Source organism: Triticum dicoccoides, chromosome 1B (assembly GCF_002162155.2).
Source record: "Triticum dicoccoides isolate Atlit2015 ecotype Zavitan chromosome 1B, WEW_v2.0, whole genome shotgun sequence".
In the NCBI taxonomy this organism is placed as follows: domain Eukaryota; kingdom Viridiplantae; phylum Streptophyta; class Magnoliopsida; order Poales; family Poaceae; genus Triticum; species Triticum dicoccoides.
Genome location: NC_041381.1, coordinates 159,191,106 through 159,206,219, shown reverse-complemented (window position 1 = coordinate 159,206,219; position 15,114 = coordinate 159,191,106). Strand labels below are relative to the sequence as shown.

The 15,114-nt window shown below is 54.2% G+C and overlaps 4 protein-coding genes across 5 annotated transcripts; all 4 read right to left on the bottom strand.

Moving 5' to 3' along the window:
- Positions 1–1,299: 1,299 nt before the first annotated feature.
- Positions 1,300–2,893, bottom strand: LOC119325298 (BTB/POZ and MATH domain-containing protein 1-like). Its single transcript, XM_037599051.1, has one exon. The coding sequence runs from the start codon at positions 2,584–2,586 to the stop codon at positions 1,540–1,542; it is 1,047 nt and encodes a 348-aa protein (XP_037454948.1). The 5' UTR covers positions 2,587–2,893; the 3' UTR covers positions 1,300–1,539.
- Positions 2,894–4,998: 2,105 nt separating this feature from the next.
- Positions 4,999–5,777, bottom strand: LOC119303113. The gene is made up of 2 exons (XM_037580204.1): positions 5,430–5,777; positions 4,999–5,271 (listed from the first exon to the last, which is right to left on the bottom strand). Exons 1-2 carry the CDS (start codon positions 5,553–5,555, stop codon positions 4,999–5,001), a joined length of 399 nt encoding a protein of 132 aa, XP_037436101.1. The 5' UTR covers positions 5,556–5,777.
- A 3,713-nt stretch (positions 5,778–9,490) lies between these two features.
- LOC119325280 (putative pentatricopeptide repeat-containing protein At3g23330) lies at positions 9,491–12,166 on the bottom strand. Of its 2 annotated transcripts, none has more exons than XM_037599028.1 (2): positions 9,900–12,166; positions 9,491–9,757 (listed from the first exon to the last, which is right to left on the bottom strand). In XM_037599028.1, exon 1 carries the CDS (start codon positions 11,724–11,726, stop codon positions 10,182–10,184), a length of 1,545 nt encoding a protein of 514 aa, XP_037454925.1. In that variant the 5' UTR covers positions 11,727–12,166; the 3' UTR covers positions 9,491–9,757; positions 9,900–10,181. The 2 variants fall into 2 exon arrangements, with proteins under 2 accessions (XP_037454925.1, XP_037454932.1); XM_037599035.1 differs by having other exon boundaries at positions 9,491–9,715.
- A 92-nt stretch (positions 12,167–12,258) lies between these two features.
- LOC119325292 (pentatricopeptide repeat-containing protein At1g11900-like) lies at positions 12,259–14,141 on the bottom strand. The gene has a single exon (XM_037599044.1). It carries the CDS (start codon positions 14,060–14,062, stop codon positions 12,980–12,982), a length of 1,083 nt encoding a protein of 360 aa, XP_037454941.1. The 5' UTR covers positions 14,063–14,141; the 3' UTR covers positions 12,259–12,979.
- Positions 14,142–15,114: the final 973 nt, after the last annotated feature.

The following is a 15,114-nucleotide window of genomic DNA, read 5'->3' as shown; positions in this document are numbered from 1 at the left end:
GGAAGAAAAAACAAGAAGCCATACTATGTTGAAAAAGAAAAATCTTATCCTGGCATAAAGGAACTTAAACTCAAAACTTAATGCTAGCTGCTACTCCCTCCGTCCGGAAATACTTGTCATCAAAATGGATAAAAGGAGATGTGTCTAGTATGTTATCTTTGTTTTACTACCGATTATCATAATATTGTTATTTGCAAATGTAGTACTGGCAATGGATGCACTTTGACTGATGTAGAACTGGCTAATTACCAAGTGTTATGAGAGAAAATGCACATGGAATGAATTTCATAACAGTAAATATTGTATTCAGAGTGAACAGACAGTTGCAGCAGTATAAAAAGAAAAATCTTCATGAGGATGACTATGGTATAAAGTGAAGTACATCATCTTCCAATATTTTCCTGCTTGACCCAAGTAAGAGGCCAATTCCCACTTGTAGGATGAATAGAGAAGTTTATGCAATGTGACAAGTGACCACATAACTAATAACATAATGTAGTTATGTATCACACTTTATCTAATGCTTGACTTTGAGGTTAAGGTTTCGAAGGAGAATGAGGAGCATTGCTACATCAAAAAAAATTAAAAGCAGTACAGCCTGCTTCAGTTCTTGCAAACCTTTGGAGTTGGAACAAATTTATCAGAGATCTGTACATCATGCCATAAGATAAATCACTAGGTCTCCATGATCTGACTGCCCGGATTCAGATTCACAAAACACTATGAATAATTTTGTTTACCATCATATGTTGGTATTTTGCACAAAGCTCATCTTACTCGTAACAATAAAGTGGTCAATGACATTCATGATTACCAATCCCTATTATAGCAGTATCCCTTGGTCAATTAAGGAAAGTAAACTAATCATTTCAGCTTTGCTTATCACCAAGTAAAATTTTAATGTGTAGTTACGAAGTCAATACTTTATCAATTGGTATTTAGAGCTAAACTGTATAGTTGGTTTAAAAAATTGGTTTTTTTTTCTCTACGGACTACAGAGGATCCAAATGCCTCTGCCTCCAAAAATAACTCATAGTGTAAAAGATGTGGTGTGCCAATCCAAAATTGAACATAGTTGGAGCAATGCAATCTCAAAATACTGCACTTATCATGCTGCTCAATAACTTGCTAGCATAATGTTGCTGTTTGCTAATGTTTCTTCATAGCTCGCCATGGACCTGGCCATACCAGCTCTTTCCAATAATGAGAATGGCAAACAAACAGCATTGAGAAATTAAGGAAGCAGATAAAAGGGAAGTTTTAACAGTAACCAAATTGTTCAGCCAGAGGATCAGGGCATTTTCAAGAACGCTGGCAAGCTGCCACAAATTCATAAATAAGATGAATCGTCAATCGTCATCACATACAAGATATAGCAAGAGGAGCCTCCATCACATGCAGAGATAATTTTACAAAAGCTCACCCTTCTCCAAAAGATCACTGGAAACTAATAAGTGAGAGCCCAACTTCATCTTACGAGGCTATGCGTCAACTAAACAAACTATTCAACTATTCATAAGCTAAAGAAGGATGAACATACTAGATTTTGCGGGACCTTTTTGCCCTCTCGAAGACATCTATGACAATAGAAGGGCAGGATCTTTTGAGGTGAGCATACCCTTGGCTTGCCATGACATCATCCATTCTATCCGGAGAAGTGATAAACTCAAGGCAAGCATCTCTGAGGTTGCTGCAGTGATGCTGGTCAGCTAGAGCCAATGTAGCAGTGGCATTCTCAACATCAAGACTTTTGCAAAGGATGCTCTCACACATAACCTTCATCCTTTCCATCGCATACCTATCCGCAGCCACAAGCAAGTGCTTAATCATTTCTTTGCCCTCATCTCCATCAAGTTTTTCCATCGAAGGCAACGAATCTGTGTAGATGAAGTGAAGCAACGCCTTGAAAACAGCGGGCTGCATATCTTCAACGGTTATGCGCCGCCTTGTCCTGTCGCTCATTGGTCCAAAGAGCTGCGCTTTGAAGACCGGTGAGCGCCCTGCAACCACAATTTTGTGCGCGGGAAAAACCACCCCTTCAACATCAAAAAGGACATCTGCTTCCTCCTCCTTCTCTAGCAATTCCCTGAAATGCTCCCCCAAGTCTGAGGGAGGCACTTGGATGTCGAAGGTGGTCGCAGTCAGGGTCACCTTGGATTCCGTCAGAACCGTGACATCGCACTCAAGCACAAGGCTGTCGTCAAGCAGGTACCCCAATGGTTGCAAGAAGTCGTCGCCCACAGAGTTGCTATGTTCAGTGTTGTTGAACACATACGGCGTCTTCTGGGAGAGCACCACCGAAGGTGGCAGCTTGTTAGTCTGGTCGACCAACCTGACATCGAATAACGCCCTCACCTCGGTGGCCTTGCTAACAAGGTCGAGGAAAACGGAGGCGTGATCCCCATTCTCCATCTCCATCTCCCCATCGGGGTAGAACAGTACGCGCCAGAGGTAGCCGCCGATGTCGAAGGTGGCAGACGGGATGAAGTTGCCGACGCCGAGGCCCCTGTGAAGGCTGAAGCCGGCGATCTTGAACGTGTGCGTGCCCCGCACAGTAGATGCGGTGCACATCGACGCCGTCCTCATTCTGGGCCTCCTGAAATTGGAGCTTGCGCGGAGAAATTAATGGCGGCGGCGGCGAGGGTTTCAGGTGGGGAAAAGTGATCTCAAGGGATCAAGCAGGCCAGTAGGGGATGGGGGCGCGGCTAAGCTGGGGAGGAGGATGAGTCTCGCGGGCGCGTGGCTGGGGAACGGAGGCGCTGGCCGCTGCTTGGTCGGGGAGGGAGGCACGGCGGCGAAGGATGTGGAGGTCGCCGACAGGAGTTAGAGCATCTCCAGCCGCCGTTCGGCCCCCCGGGCGTCGAAAAAGAGATGCCTGGAGGCGAACCAGGGCCAGATTGGCCTTTCGGGTTCGGTTCACTCCCAGTCACAGGCCCAAGGTCGCCGCGGGTTCGACGAAGTTCATTTCAATTTTTTACAAACTCGGCGATTTTTATAAAAACTCGGTCATACTTTGTCGAAATTTGTACAAGAACTTAAAAACATGCAAGAAACTCTGCCTAATAACTTAAAAACAAACTAAAAAGCCTAGCCGCAGCCGCCGCCGTCGTCTACATGTCGAGAAGCTTGTAGAAGCGGGTGTTGTCGCCGCCGCTGTCGCCGTCGTCGCGCGCCTCACCTGCGGCGTCCCTGCTGCAGCCCTCGCCGGGGTCGCCGACACGTGGTGGGGCGCTTGACGGCCCGGCCTCGCCCTCGTCGTCGCTGTCGATGACGATAACGCCGCCCTCCTCGGCGCGGCGACAGGCCTCGGCGCGGCTACGGGCCTGGGTCCCCAGGTATGCCCGACGCTGGCGACGCACCAGCTCGCGGACGTAGTCCTCCTTCGCCCATTTGAGGGCGGACTTGTCGTCGGGGGCCACCATGCCGGCGTGCTCCGGCTTCACGGGGAGCAAGCCCGGCTCGGGCTTCGGCCGGACCAGGCGGAGGGAGCGCCTCGTCGGTGTCGTCGCAGGCGAGGGCTCGTTGATGACGAGGGTGCCGCTGCGAGCGCGACGCCCGAGCGGTGTCCCCTCCGGCTCGGGCTTGACGGGATGGAGGGCTGGCAAGCCGGAGCCCGACGACGAGGACGACCCCGGCTCCATTCACCGCGGCATCCAGGAACTGCCGCGGCGGCGAGAGAAGGAGGGCCGCGTCGGGTACTCCAGCCGCGGCACATTGCCGGTCTCGATGTGGTCGAGGACGGCGTCGAGTGTGCGACCGGGGACGCCCCAGCACTCGCGCCGTCCTTCGGAGTTGAGGCGGCCACGGGGGATGATGCCGTTGACGGAGGCGATCTGCTCCTCGCGGCGGCGCTCGAAGTACAGCGTCCACAGCGTTTCGCTGTCGGGCGCGTACCTCGGCTCGTTCCGCTGCTCCTCCGTCAGCGAGGAGCGGACGCGGGCGATCTCCGCCCCCCGTGCCGCCCCTTCGGGGACCGGCGGCACCGGTACGCCGCCAGCGCTCAGTCTCCACGCCCCCGACACGCGCATGTCAGGGGGCGCCGGGTACTCGACCTCGTACAGAAGACGTGCCTCCGGCTCCTGGAGGTGTCGGCGGCCGAAGCCGTTCGCCGCTGCGCCGTCGCCTGGGTATCTCTCGGCCATGCTTTTGCTCGTCGGCGGGGAGAGGAGTGGTGGGGAGCTAGCCGGCGGGAAGAAGGCTTTTGCGAGAGGGAGAGGGGGAAGTTGTGACGCTCACCGGCGGGGGAGTGGCCGCCTTTTATAGACAAGGCGGGGTGGCGACATGCGGGAGGACGTGTGGCGGGAGCGGGCGGGATGCGCGTCGGCGGCGTCTTTACTGCGTCGCTCGTGAGGCGTCAATGGAGGTTGATCGGCGCGGCAGCGCGACAGCCTTCACATTGATTCCCGCGGGAACCGAGGCGATGAGGTCGACGAAGCGGCCGTCTCGCTGACTCGGCGGGCCCGCGGCTGTTTCGCGCCAAACACTCGCCCCAGGCGCCCCCCGGCGCGTCAGGTTCGGCCTGGGTCCGCCGATGCTGATTTCGGCCCAAGCCGACAAAAAACGGACTCCTGAAACGCGACTGGGCCGTTTTTCGGTGCCGGCGCAAAAAAATCGCCCAGAAAGACCGTTCTGGCTACGCGGCCGGAGATGCTCTTAGATTTGGGGTTAAGGTTAGAGCCCTGAAGGCTCAGAGCTAGCGGCAATGGCAGCCTCCATTTTCTCTTCCAAAAATACGTAGGATTCTCAGAACACATGAATAGAAAAAACATACTCCAGTATTGAAGTGACATATCCATTTAAATTTATAGAATTAGCAAAAAGTGTTTAATGTCCCAGAAAAAGAATTCAAATGATAAGTTTCACATGTGACACAAAACACACTGGCTTAGACTTTTTTACAACAAAAATTGCCATTCGAAAAGAAAAAGCAAACCAGAAAATAAAAATAAAACTTCTCATCCAAAAAAAGGTTGTCATGCTTGACAACTAAACTTGCCATCACCACGTTACTAAACTTGCCATAAAAATGTTTAGACTTGCCACGAGTTCATGCCACACACGTGTCCCGGAGATCTCAATGTCGACGCGGAGGCGAAGGGAGAGCGGCTCGGTGCCCGCGGAGCGGCCCCAGGGCTGGGAGAGAAGCCGGAAGCGATGAGCACGGACAGGGCGCTCCGCCACGCGGGCGCGAACCCTAGGGTTCGCCAAGTGCACCAGGAACTCGCCGCCAGGGCGCAGGTGGACAGAGAAGTCATCATCGGAGAGGCAGTCCTGCAACAAAGAGTAGCGTTTCAACGATCAGAAGAGCGCCTTTAAGTTCCAACAAGTCTGCTCAGCAGCCAGACTGGAACTCAGGGGCTATACCCAGTGGGTGCGCTTGCGTGCCCCCATGGAAGATACAAGAGAAAAACAAAGCAAGACAAACATACCTGGACGGACGTCCACATCACCAGCAGCTCCTCCCTCGCCCTATGGAGGGTGACGTTGTGGACGAAGAACTTGTCCAGCATGTCCTGCACCGCCAGGTTCAGGGCGGCCGATCCGGCCCCCGCCATCTAGCCTGGAGGAGGAGCACTCGTGGCCCCGGCGTTGGCCCCCTGCGAGCTCGAGGCCGCGGTTTCCACCGGCATCGGCTCTGAAGTCGTCCGCGTCGGGCGCAGGTGCGAGGAAGCGTGTACCACCAGGGCCTGGCTTGCCGGCTGCCCAGCGACGGTCTGCAGCGCCCCCGGCTGGTTGGGCTCGCCGCCTCCTCGCCCTCCAGCACCCGGCGTGCGCTGGACCTCCTCCGCCTTTGGGATGGTGGCGTCAACGACCACCTGCTCCGGCGCCGACTGTCCCAGGCGGCGCCCGGTGCTCCCCCTCCTGCACCTCCGTCTGCTCGAGGTTGGTGGTCTCCAGGACCCCACCACCAGCCGGATCTGTCGTGGCCTTGGCGCTGGCCTCCGCCCACGCCCTGTTCGCTGCCTCCTCATGCGCCCTCCCCGCGGCCTGGGCCTCCGCCTGCGCCGCCTCGGCCTCCTGGGCGTTGGCCTATGCCTTCTCCATGGCCTCCCGCTCCTCGCGCACCTCCCGAGCGTTCCTCGCTGTCGCCTCCTGAAGGGCGGCGGCCGGATCCACGCGTCAGGCCTCCTCGGAGCCGCCTGCTAAACCGATCAGTGAGGCAGACGGAGCCCACATGGTGGCGATGGCTGCTCTGCTCAGCAGGGGAACAAGAATGAGAAAAAAACCCAAGAGAAAGAAGAAAGGTACGAAGCAGGTGCAGCAAGCACACTCACCCAGACACGTACGACAACGGCTTAGGGGCCCTCCGAATGGCGGCCACCTTCACGACCTCGCATCGCTTGGTCCTGGCCGCTTGCTTGGTCTTCTTTGTCGGTCGGCTGCCGAACTTCCCCTCAAGCCGGCGCTTGTGCGCGCCGGGTGCGGCAGACGGCGTCGAAGGGCCGACTCATGTCCTCGCGACTCCTCCAAGCCGCGCTGCCCTCGTTGTCCTCGTCGTCATCCCGGCAGGACCAGACGTCGCCGCCTCCTCCGGTGGCGTCGTCCTCGCCCCCGTCATCCAAGCCGGCCGCCCCCAGCTCAGGGTCGCCCGCGCCGCTCTCTTCATGGTCTGGCATCCACTGCTGGTCCGGAGCCGGCACAGCTTGGCCCAGGAAGCGCTGCCATGAGGCCGGGTGGTCAAGTCGGATGTAAAGTACGGCATGGGCGAAGAAGGCGGACCAGACACTTACCGACAGTGGCGGGTTGGCAGGGCTGTACGGCTCCTTGTCGATGTGCCATTCTTCCTCATCGAGCTTGCTGCCGGAGAAGTAGTTCACGTGCCGGACCACCTCGACAGTCGGCAGTTCCTTGGTGGACATCCGACATGTATCCCGGCGACCGCTCATCTCGCTGATCATATGCGGCCGGAGTTGGAGAGGCGAAACCCGGCGCTGGACAAAGGCGGCCAACAAGTCGGCCGGCTTGAGCCCCTCCCGGTCCGTCATCTCCTGGAGCCGGACGAGGACGTTGGTGATAGCATGCGGCAGGCGCTTGGGCGGCTGCTGGCTCCAGTTGTCCCGCAACCCAGCAGGCGGCCTGATCTCGACGGCCGGCAGGTTAATGTAGTCCTTCGTCGGGTGGAGATTCCGGACGTAGAAATAGGATTTTTGCCAGAGTTTCGCCAACTCCAGCAGAGCGATGGTCGGGAAGCGGGTCCCTCCTCCTGAGCGCCGCACGGCAACGCAGGCCCTGCACTGAGCCGGCTCCTCCTTAGCCGATGTGCCCAGTTTGAGGTAGAAAAAACTGCCTCACAGCTTAAGCGAGGGCAAGACGCCAAGGTAACCCTCGCAAAAGGTCACGAAGGCGAACAACAGCACCACCGTGTTGGGGGTGAGGTGGTACGGCTGCAGATCATAGAAAACGAGGAAGGAGCGGAGGAAGTTACTCACGGGCAGCGCGAAACCCCAGAGGAAGTGGGTGCGGAAGACGAGAACTCGCTGGGCCGCGGTGCCGGCGAGATCTCCCGCTCGGCGGGAAGGCGCGCCTCCAAGACGTCGGCGTGGGGAAGCCTCCGCGTCGCACGGAGGAACTCGATGTGCCCTTCGTGCACATTCGAGCCATCCCAACCGCTCTTCTCCATGGCTTGGTGGCGGCTCGGAGAAGCACGGGGAAGATGGTGTCGCGGCGGCATTGCGGTGGCGAGCAGCGGCAAAGGAGCAGCAGCAACAAAGGAGGAGAGGAGGAAGATGAAGATGGAGGAGGCGCGCGTGCGTTCTGCCGCCCCTCCTCCTCCCCTACTTATAGGCGGGTGCGGCAGAGCCGAGGCGACGTGGGGGAGGGGCGGGATTAACTGCGCCCAATCTCCGCAATACCTCGCGATTCTCACGCCGTAAAGGCGCAATAAAGCCGCCACGGAAGGGCAACCGCCCACCTCGGCCGCAACAGATCCGCGCGCGTGCCAAGAACCTGTAGTGGTGGGCCCAGTCCTGTGGCGACGTCCCCTCGCGCGCGTGGGCTGGCAGGCCGGCCTGGCCTGCTGGCGCCGCATGGCGCTCAAGCGGCGGGCGGCGCCTCCCCAGCGCCCGCCACACCGATTTGAATTCCAACAGGCGGCCACAGCTGCGACCGGCTCCTGGCGCCCGGTCACTCCCAGCCGGACGGAGCAAAGGCAAAGGATCCCTTGAAGGGGAAACTGTTGAGGCACTCTGGTTGCCATCCGTAGAGCCGAGAACTACTGTCGGGGGGATAGACCCCGGGTAGCCTCATCCACACTCAAAGAGAATTCAAGACATTGAGGCAAGCTGAGCCCCTAAGGCCAACTGGTCTCGCGGTCGGCTTCCAGAGCCGGCTGGTGCCACGCGGCCGGCCTCCAGAAGACGGCGCGCTCCTAGAAGGCGGCTTGGGTATGGGCCGGCCTCTAGCAGGCGACACGTCCCATCCCTTGGAGTCTGAGCCCGACCAAGCGATAAGCTGCGCATGGCAACAGTGCCATACGCTCCCCCCCAAATCCCAGCCAAGCATGGCTACAGTAAGCGCCGCCAGGCGGCTGCTGACCCGCCCGGCGCGGCACTGTAGCCATGCGGCCCCCGACATAGCCTCCGTTAGCACGGGCGGCGCTACAATGAAGAGCCGTCAACGAGGCCCGCAGGCGGCGGGCCCCACCTGTCAGCCGGATCCTCGGCAGCTGGCAGGGCCCTCCAGAGGCGGGCCCCAGCAGCCGACGGAGAAGCCAACGACCGTAGACGCTGACGGCCGGGTCCTACACCCGGTCGTATTACCATTGTATCCCTGGGGGTTGGCCTATAAAATTCCCCATGCCTCACCCATGCAAAGGGCTCCAACCTCAGTTTACCCACACACCATAGCTAGGGAGAAGAGAGCTAGCCTTGCCCTACTTCCTCCTCTAGCAACACAGCCCTAGGAGCACCCTTGTACTCACTTTGATCATAGTCATCATGCGGAGACCCCGCAGAGCAGGAGTAGGGATTTCGTCTCTCCGGAGAGCCTTGAACATGGGTACGTCTCATGTCCGATCGAGCCCATGCTCACTCCCACCTCCAGGACCCGACGACGTCCTTCTGGCCCCATCCATGATAAGCCACCCCCTGGCATCTCACATGAGATTACCACGACAGTTGTCCTTTTATTCTCTGCAGCCAGTCTGAACGTCAATAGTTATACTGTTTCACTGTCAAATGAGGGATTCTGAAAAGGTTTATGCCCTGGCGATACCAAAACACTCGTCATTGGCAGACTGTTCTCAGTGAGTTCGACTCCACTAAGAGTTCCACCACTATAAATCTACTCCTCAAAATTCAAACTCCGGCTATGATGTTTTAAGGTAAAACTTACAATTGCATAGCCGGTCCCAAGATGAGTTCGTAGAGAGTAATGTCTTGTGTTGTCATCCATTTTATAGTCGAAATGAACAAATGTGCAAGAGAAACTGAGAAATTACATGTTCTGTGGACAAACAAAGACCTCCAAACTCAAGTCAAAGAGGATTTTCGCTTCGGCCCCAGCTGCATAGAAAGTGAGTACTAATGCAAGCTCATTTCAGTCGATGGTTATACACACCATTTGAGCATTCTTGAATCTTCCCTTTCTAAAGCTATATGTTCTCCAAAAATTTCTGGATCTTTTCTGGTCAGTGGCTCTTGGTCTAGTGCTCTTGGGAAGTTTAGGTTCTTAGAAATTCTTATGCTTAGAATGTTCTTTTGGATCATCCTTGATTCTGCTGTCAACACATCATTCATCTAGCAACTCAGTTACTATCCTAGAAAAATGAACTCAATCACTTCATGTGATGACATAATAAAAAATTCACCAAATTCTGGTGAAAAATAAGGAAGCACCAATTTCTGAAGCAATCAAATAATTTTAGATCATACAGTGAACCTATAAGAAGTTATATTTACCTAGTGTAAGAGTACATGGGAAGAGTGAACATTGCAGACAACCGCACCGTTGTTGCAGAGGCACTTCGTTTGCTCTAATAACCACCGCCTGAACATACATGTATGAGCATAGAGTAAGTACAGCAGCTCTGGTCTTTTAACTGCCAATGATACAATTTATGTTGATGTGGTCCTGTACAGTGCCAATGATTCCAGAGCATAACCAGTTTATGTGCACTGGTAGAGCTTTGAACCGCTGAATGGGCCATGAACAATTCATTCCTAGAAGAATACTGATGGTCACTATGTTGCTGCATTTACCCAACTGCGACCAGGTGTTTTCTTCAACGTTCCCTGTTTAATCTTTGCCCTCACTTGTTCAACAATATTCCACCTACCAGAAGAGGCATGTAGGTTAGATACCGAGACAAGATTTGATGGGCTCTCTTCTTCCAATCTAAGAAGAGACCTGCAAGCTAAATCTTGAGTTTCTTTGTTACTGTGAATAACAGAGGCATCCAGAAGTGCTCCCCATACACTAGGACCTGGCTCTACACTCATTGACTTTATGAAGTCCAAGGCATGGTCGATCAACCCGGAACGCCCCAGTAGATCAACTACGCAAGCAGACATCTCCTCGGTTGGATGGACTTTGTGATCCTTAACAAGGGAGTTGTATATCTCAAGTCCCTTCAACACCAATCCTGCCCTGCAGCACGCAGAGAGCACACCCAGACCAACTATGCTGTCTGGCTTAACCCCAGAAGCATGCATATGATCAAACAAGGCAACTGCTTCTGTACCCATACCATGAAGGCCATAACCCAGTACCATTGAACCCCATGAGATGACATCTTTGCGCCAAGTAGCATCATCGAAAACGCGCCTTGCATAACGCAAGGCTCCGGCCTTTGCATACATATCAATCAAAGCATTGTTGAGAGACAACTCCCCGTAGAGCCCCATCCTGACAGCGAAACCATGCACTTGCTTGCCCTCTGCTAAGCCCATGAGGCCCTCGACAGCCGACAGCACACTGATCAATGCGACCCTATTCGGCAGAATACCATCAACCGCCCACATCGCCCGGAAAGCCTTCACCGCATCCTCAAACATGCCATTCTCCGCATACCCTCCCACCATGGCGGTCCACGAGACGACATTCCTCTGACACATCCTGTCGAAGACCCGGCGCGCAAGGCCTGGCCGGGAGACCCTGCAGTACATGGAGACAAACCCGCTGCTGACATGGAAATCGCCGTCGCCGCACATCCCGCGCTTGACGGCGAAGCAATGCAGCTCCCTGCCCTGGCGCTCGGACGCGCACGCGGACAGGAGCGCCGAGACGGTGAACCTGTCGGGGCTGAGCCCGTCCGCGACCATGCGGCGCGCCAAGGACCGTACGTCGGTGCCCGCGGGGGCGTGGGAGATGAGCGTGTTGTAGGTGGAGGCGGTGCGGGCGGGCATTTCGTCGAACAGGCGGAGCGCCGTGCCGGTGGTGGGGGTGCGGTGGGGCGAGCGGAGGTAGAGGAGCAGGATGGAGTTGGTGAGGACGGGGTCGGCGTGCAGGAGGCCGAGCCGGAGGGAGAAGGCGTGGAGGGAGGCGGCGGCGTGGGATGGGTGGAGGGGGAGGAAGGAGGAGGCGAGGGAGGAGAGCGTGAAGGCGTCCGGGCGGTGGGCGGGGAGGAGGAGCAGGCGGCGGAAGAGGTGGAGCGGGAGGTGCGCGTGGGAGGGGTCGGAGGTGGCGAGGCTGGAGAGGAGGGAGTTGAAGACGGGGAGTGGGACGCCGCAGGGGTCCGCGCGGACGGCGGCGAGGCGGGAGATGGTGAACGCCGGGAGTGGCCGCATGGAGCCGCCGCGAGTTTGAACGAATGTGCTGGGGCTTGCAACTGAAAATCTGTAATTTACGGCCGCTTCTTCCGGTGGGGACGTTGGCTACGCTGGGTGGAGTGAAGTTAAGCTCCCTTTTCGTGTCGACCTTGGCACGAGTCCCCCGCACTGGCTGGCTGTAGGAGGCCTGAGAAAAATCATTCCACTCCGGCGACGCAGTGTAGGAGCAAGCAGATTCCTCCATTGCCGAACGGTTCGTGGCAGACCACACTACTCCTACGTGTATCGGTCACCTTCCACACCACGTACGGCGCTCGATATTCATCCTGAGATGGATACTCTGCAAGTGATGTGATGATGGACGCCGGAGGCAGCGGTGAACTATGCAAAGTTCCAGGACAGTAAGTTTCAGAAACTTTTTCCATCAAAATGTCCGGATTTCTTCTCTGCCCCGCACTATCTCGTATCCACACGTTAACAAGCACTGTTATTTGATTTATTACGGCCTCCGTCTGCATTCACTTGATTAGTTCCTCGAAAATTACTAGTCGCTAGGATAGCATACAGTAAACAGCATCGATCCAGCAACCCTAAGACAGAATCTATAACAAACTGGGCATTACATGGAACGACATTGCATCACACCAACATGTTCTGGGGTCAGGGCATATTGCCAGACACACGAGTGTGCACCATCCCACGAATGCTAAGATGATATTATCCCAGAAATTTTGGATAGAATCAACTTACTCGTGTAAAATGTAAGTTTGTTTGCTATTATGCCTAATGATTTACAAGCATAGCCTACAAAATGAACCAGATGCCAAGACTTCACTATTCTTCGGTGCACTGAAGGGTGACGGAAAATGCCGAAACTTTACGCCCACAAGCTCAGAGCAAAACAGCGATCTTTCCAGCAACAGGCACTTTCCAAGCGACAATCGAGCGGTGCGGCACATATTTCTTAACTAGGAATTGCCGCAGTTGCTACTGACTCCGGTTCCTGAATCTCTTGAGAAGTGCATCAGCAACGGCCTGCGGTCATGACATGCCATTCAGGACTGTAGCTCTAGGATCACTGCGGTGTCTTTGTAATCATCAAGCTGCTGTCATCTGAACTTTGTAGTTCTCTGTTTCTTTCCTAGGATACATCTTCTGAAGATGTCAACCAGCAGGACCAGTATCCATTGGAAGTCTGGAACTTGGTACCAGCAGCTGTTGCATCGCATGTGAAGGAATCATACAGACCTGGAAGATAACTTTTCTGTTTTTTACCTGCTGCTGTTCCTGACCCTTCTTCCCTTGGACCTCTGCCTGAAATCTTCAGGGCCTAACAAATCAGACGCACTTGAATCCATCTCTTCGGTGAGCTTTTCTGCTAGCTCAAACCGCCCAGCCTTTTTCATGTCACTGATCAGTGCCCGATAGACATAAATCGAAGGTTGGTGCGACTTCTTCATCTGTTCAAACGCTTCAAGGGCATCAGCAATATGCCCTGCCCTTCCAAAACAATCAATTAGCGCGGTATATGTTCTCAAATCAGGACTGATGCCTCTCTCAAACATCTCTCTTGCAAAGCTTTTGCACAGACCCAATCTTCCAAGCCTACGCAGGCAGTTTATCACCGTATTATAAGTCACAATGTCAGGACAAATGCTAAGTTCCTTCATCAGCTTCACCTCCCGGAGCATTTCGTCCACCCGACCAACCTTTCCTAGCATGTCCAAGACAGTGTTGAAGGTGACAACATCCAAGCATCTCTTATCTTTCTTCAGCTCCTCAAACACGATCAAACTTTTATCGAGGTGCCCGTATCTACCCGCGGCGAAAACAATGCGATTCACCACCGTGGGGTCTCTGCCATTTGTGATCTCCAATACCTCTCTCACAAACTTGAGTAACAGTTCAGAGTCATCTAAACCCCCAATGGCCCTGGCGACACACATGTAGGAAGTCAAGTCGGGAGCAGCTTTGGAGAGCAGCAAGTGTCTGAATACCTTGGCGAAGAGAAGGAAGTCGTCTGCTTCGCAGGCTCGCTTCAGCAGCAGATTGAAGGTGCCCAGGCCCAGATTGATCTGCTCGTCGCGCAACCGCCGGAGGATCCCGGCAACCTCTGTGAGGTCCGCCCGGGACAGCGTCGAGCCCCAGTCCCGGTCGAGGGGTTCGGGGCAGGGCTCCAACTCACTCCCCTGATCCGCCGCTGGACTCTCTGCAGGCGGCGAGCCCGCGAGACGGGAGGAGGATACCGCAGGTGTCGTTGTCGTCGTCGCCGCAGCTCGACGGTGTGGTCGGCGGAGTGCGAGGGCGGCTAGGCGGGAAGGAGCGGCGGGGAGGCGGCGTATTAGGGGGAGCATGGGGGCGGCGGGAGCGGACGGAGCAGGTGACGCCGGCGAGTTAGGGCGAAGAGGGGACGAGGCGAGCTACTGCATCCATGGGCCTGTGGGGAAGCTGGCTTGGTTGCTCCGTATCAAAGAGACCGAGCTACGCACGGCCCAACATTGTCTACCACTTGCCAGTGCAGCACTGAGCCACTGGCCAGGACCGTACTTTTTTTTTTTTACATTTTCCTAAAAACAATCATGTTTTTTATTCATTATAAGGAGCAAAAATCCAAAAAAAAATCGAGGTTTCCAACACAAAACCCTTTTTTAACAATAACAGAACAATTCTTTTTGCACCAAGAGTGGCTTCTGCTACATTCACATGAACCATATCTATAATAGAACCAAAATACATCATACATTCTTGTAATGGACTAAGAAAAATGAAAACACAAACTTGTCAGCATTTAGATCAAACAATTCAATAATGCCATAATTATTGAAAAAATCATTAATATGCACATGACAAATAATTCAAATTAATAAATAATCCAAATGCAACAAATAATCCAATCAAATAAATTGTTCAAGTAAAATTAAAATGAAATTAGACATTAGTATCTTTCAGCTAGCTGCCAATGATGCTTACGGAGATTCTCCTTCAGCTGATGATGGGAGGCCCAGTCTTCAATCTTCTGGTACACATAAAAAGATGCTTGAATGCATCTTGTGTGCCTGTGAGGTGATTATGCCAATATCTTCATAATCAATGGGGGCTTGGCACATCTCTCTCATTCTGTATAATCATATTGTGTAGGATCACACAACATGTCATGATATTTGTCAAAACATCCTTATTCTAGAAATGAGGCCATCAAACAATCGAAAAACCTTGCTTGCAACACTCCAGTGCCCTCTCAATGTCTCTCCTTTGAGCTTCTTGCACCTTAACAAAATGCTTATGTTTCCTGCTCCCGGGATTGAAAATATCTTTAAAAATGTGGACCACGATGGATAATGCCATCGGCTAAATAGTAGCCTTGGTCATAATGATAGCCATTCACCCCGAAGTTGCAAGGTGGAGA

What these genes read in the sequence shown, in the direction of transcription:
- LOC119303113 (XM_037580204.1), bottom strand. Translation starts at nt 5,555, where the DNA reads ATGGCGGGGGCCGGATCGGCCGCCCTGAACCTGGCGGTGCAGGACATG. An exon ending in TGATGTGGACGTCCGTCCAG is followed by an intron (nt 5,272 to 5,429) that starts GTATGTTTGTCT and finishes TCTTTGTTGCAG; the next exon opens with GACTGCCTCTCCGATGATGA.
- LOC119325298 (XM_037599051.1), bottom strand. Translation starts at nt 2,586, where the DNA reads ATGAGGACGGCGTCGATGTGCACCGCATCTACTGTGCGGGGCACGCAC.
- LOC119325292 (XM_037599044.1), bottom strand. Translation starts at nt 14,062, where the DNA reads ATGCTCCCCCTAATACGCCGCCTCCCCGCCGCTCCTTCCCGCCTAGCC.
- LOC119325280 (XM_037599028.1), bottom strand. Translation starts at nt 11,726, where the DNA reads ATGCGGCCACTCCCGGCGTTCACCATCTCCCGCCTCGCCGCCGTCCGC.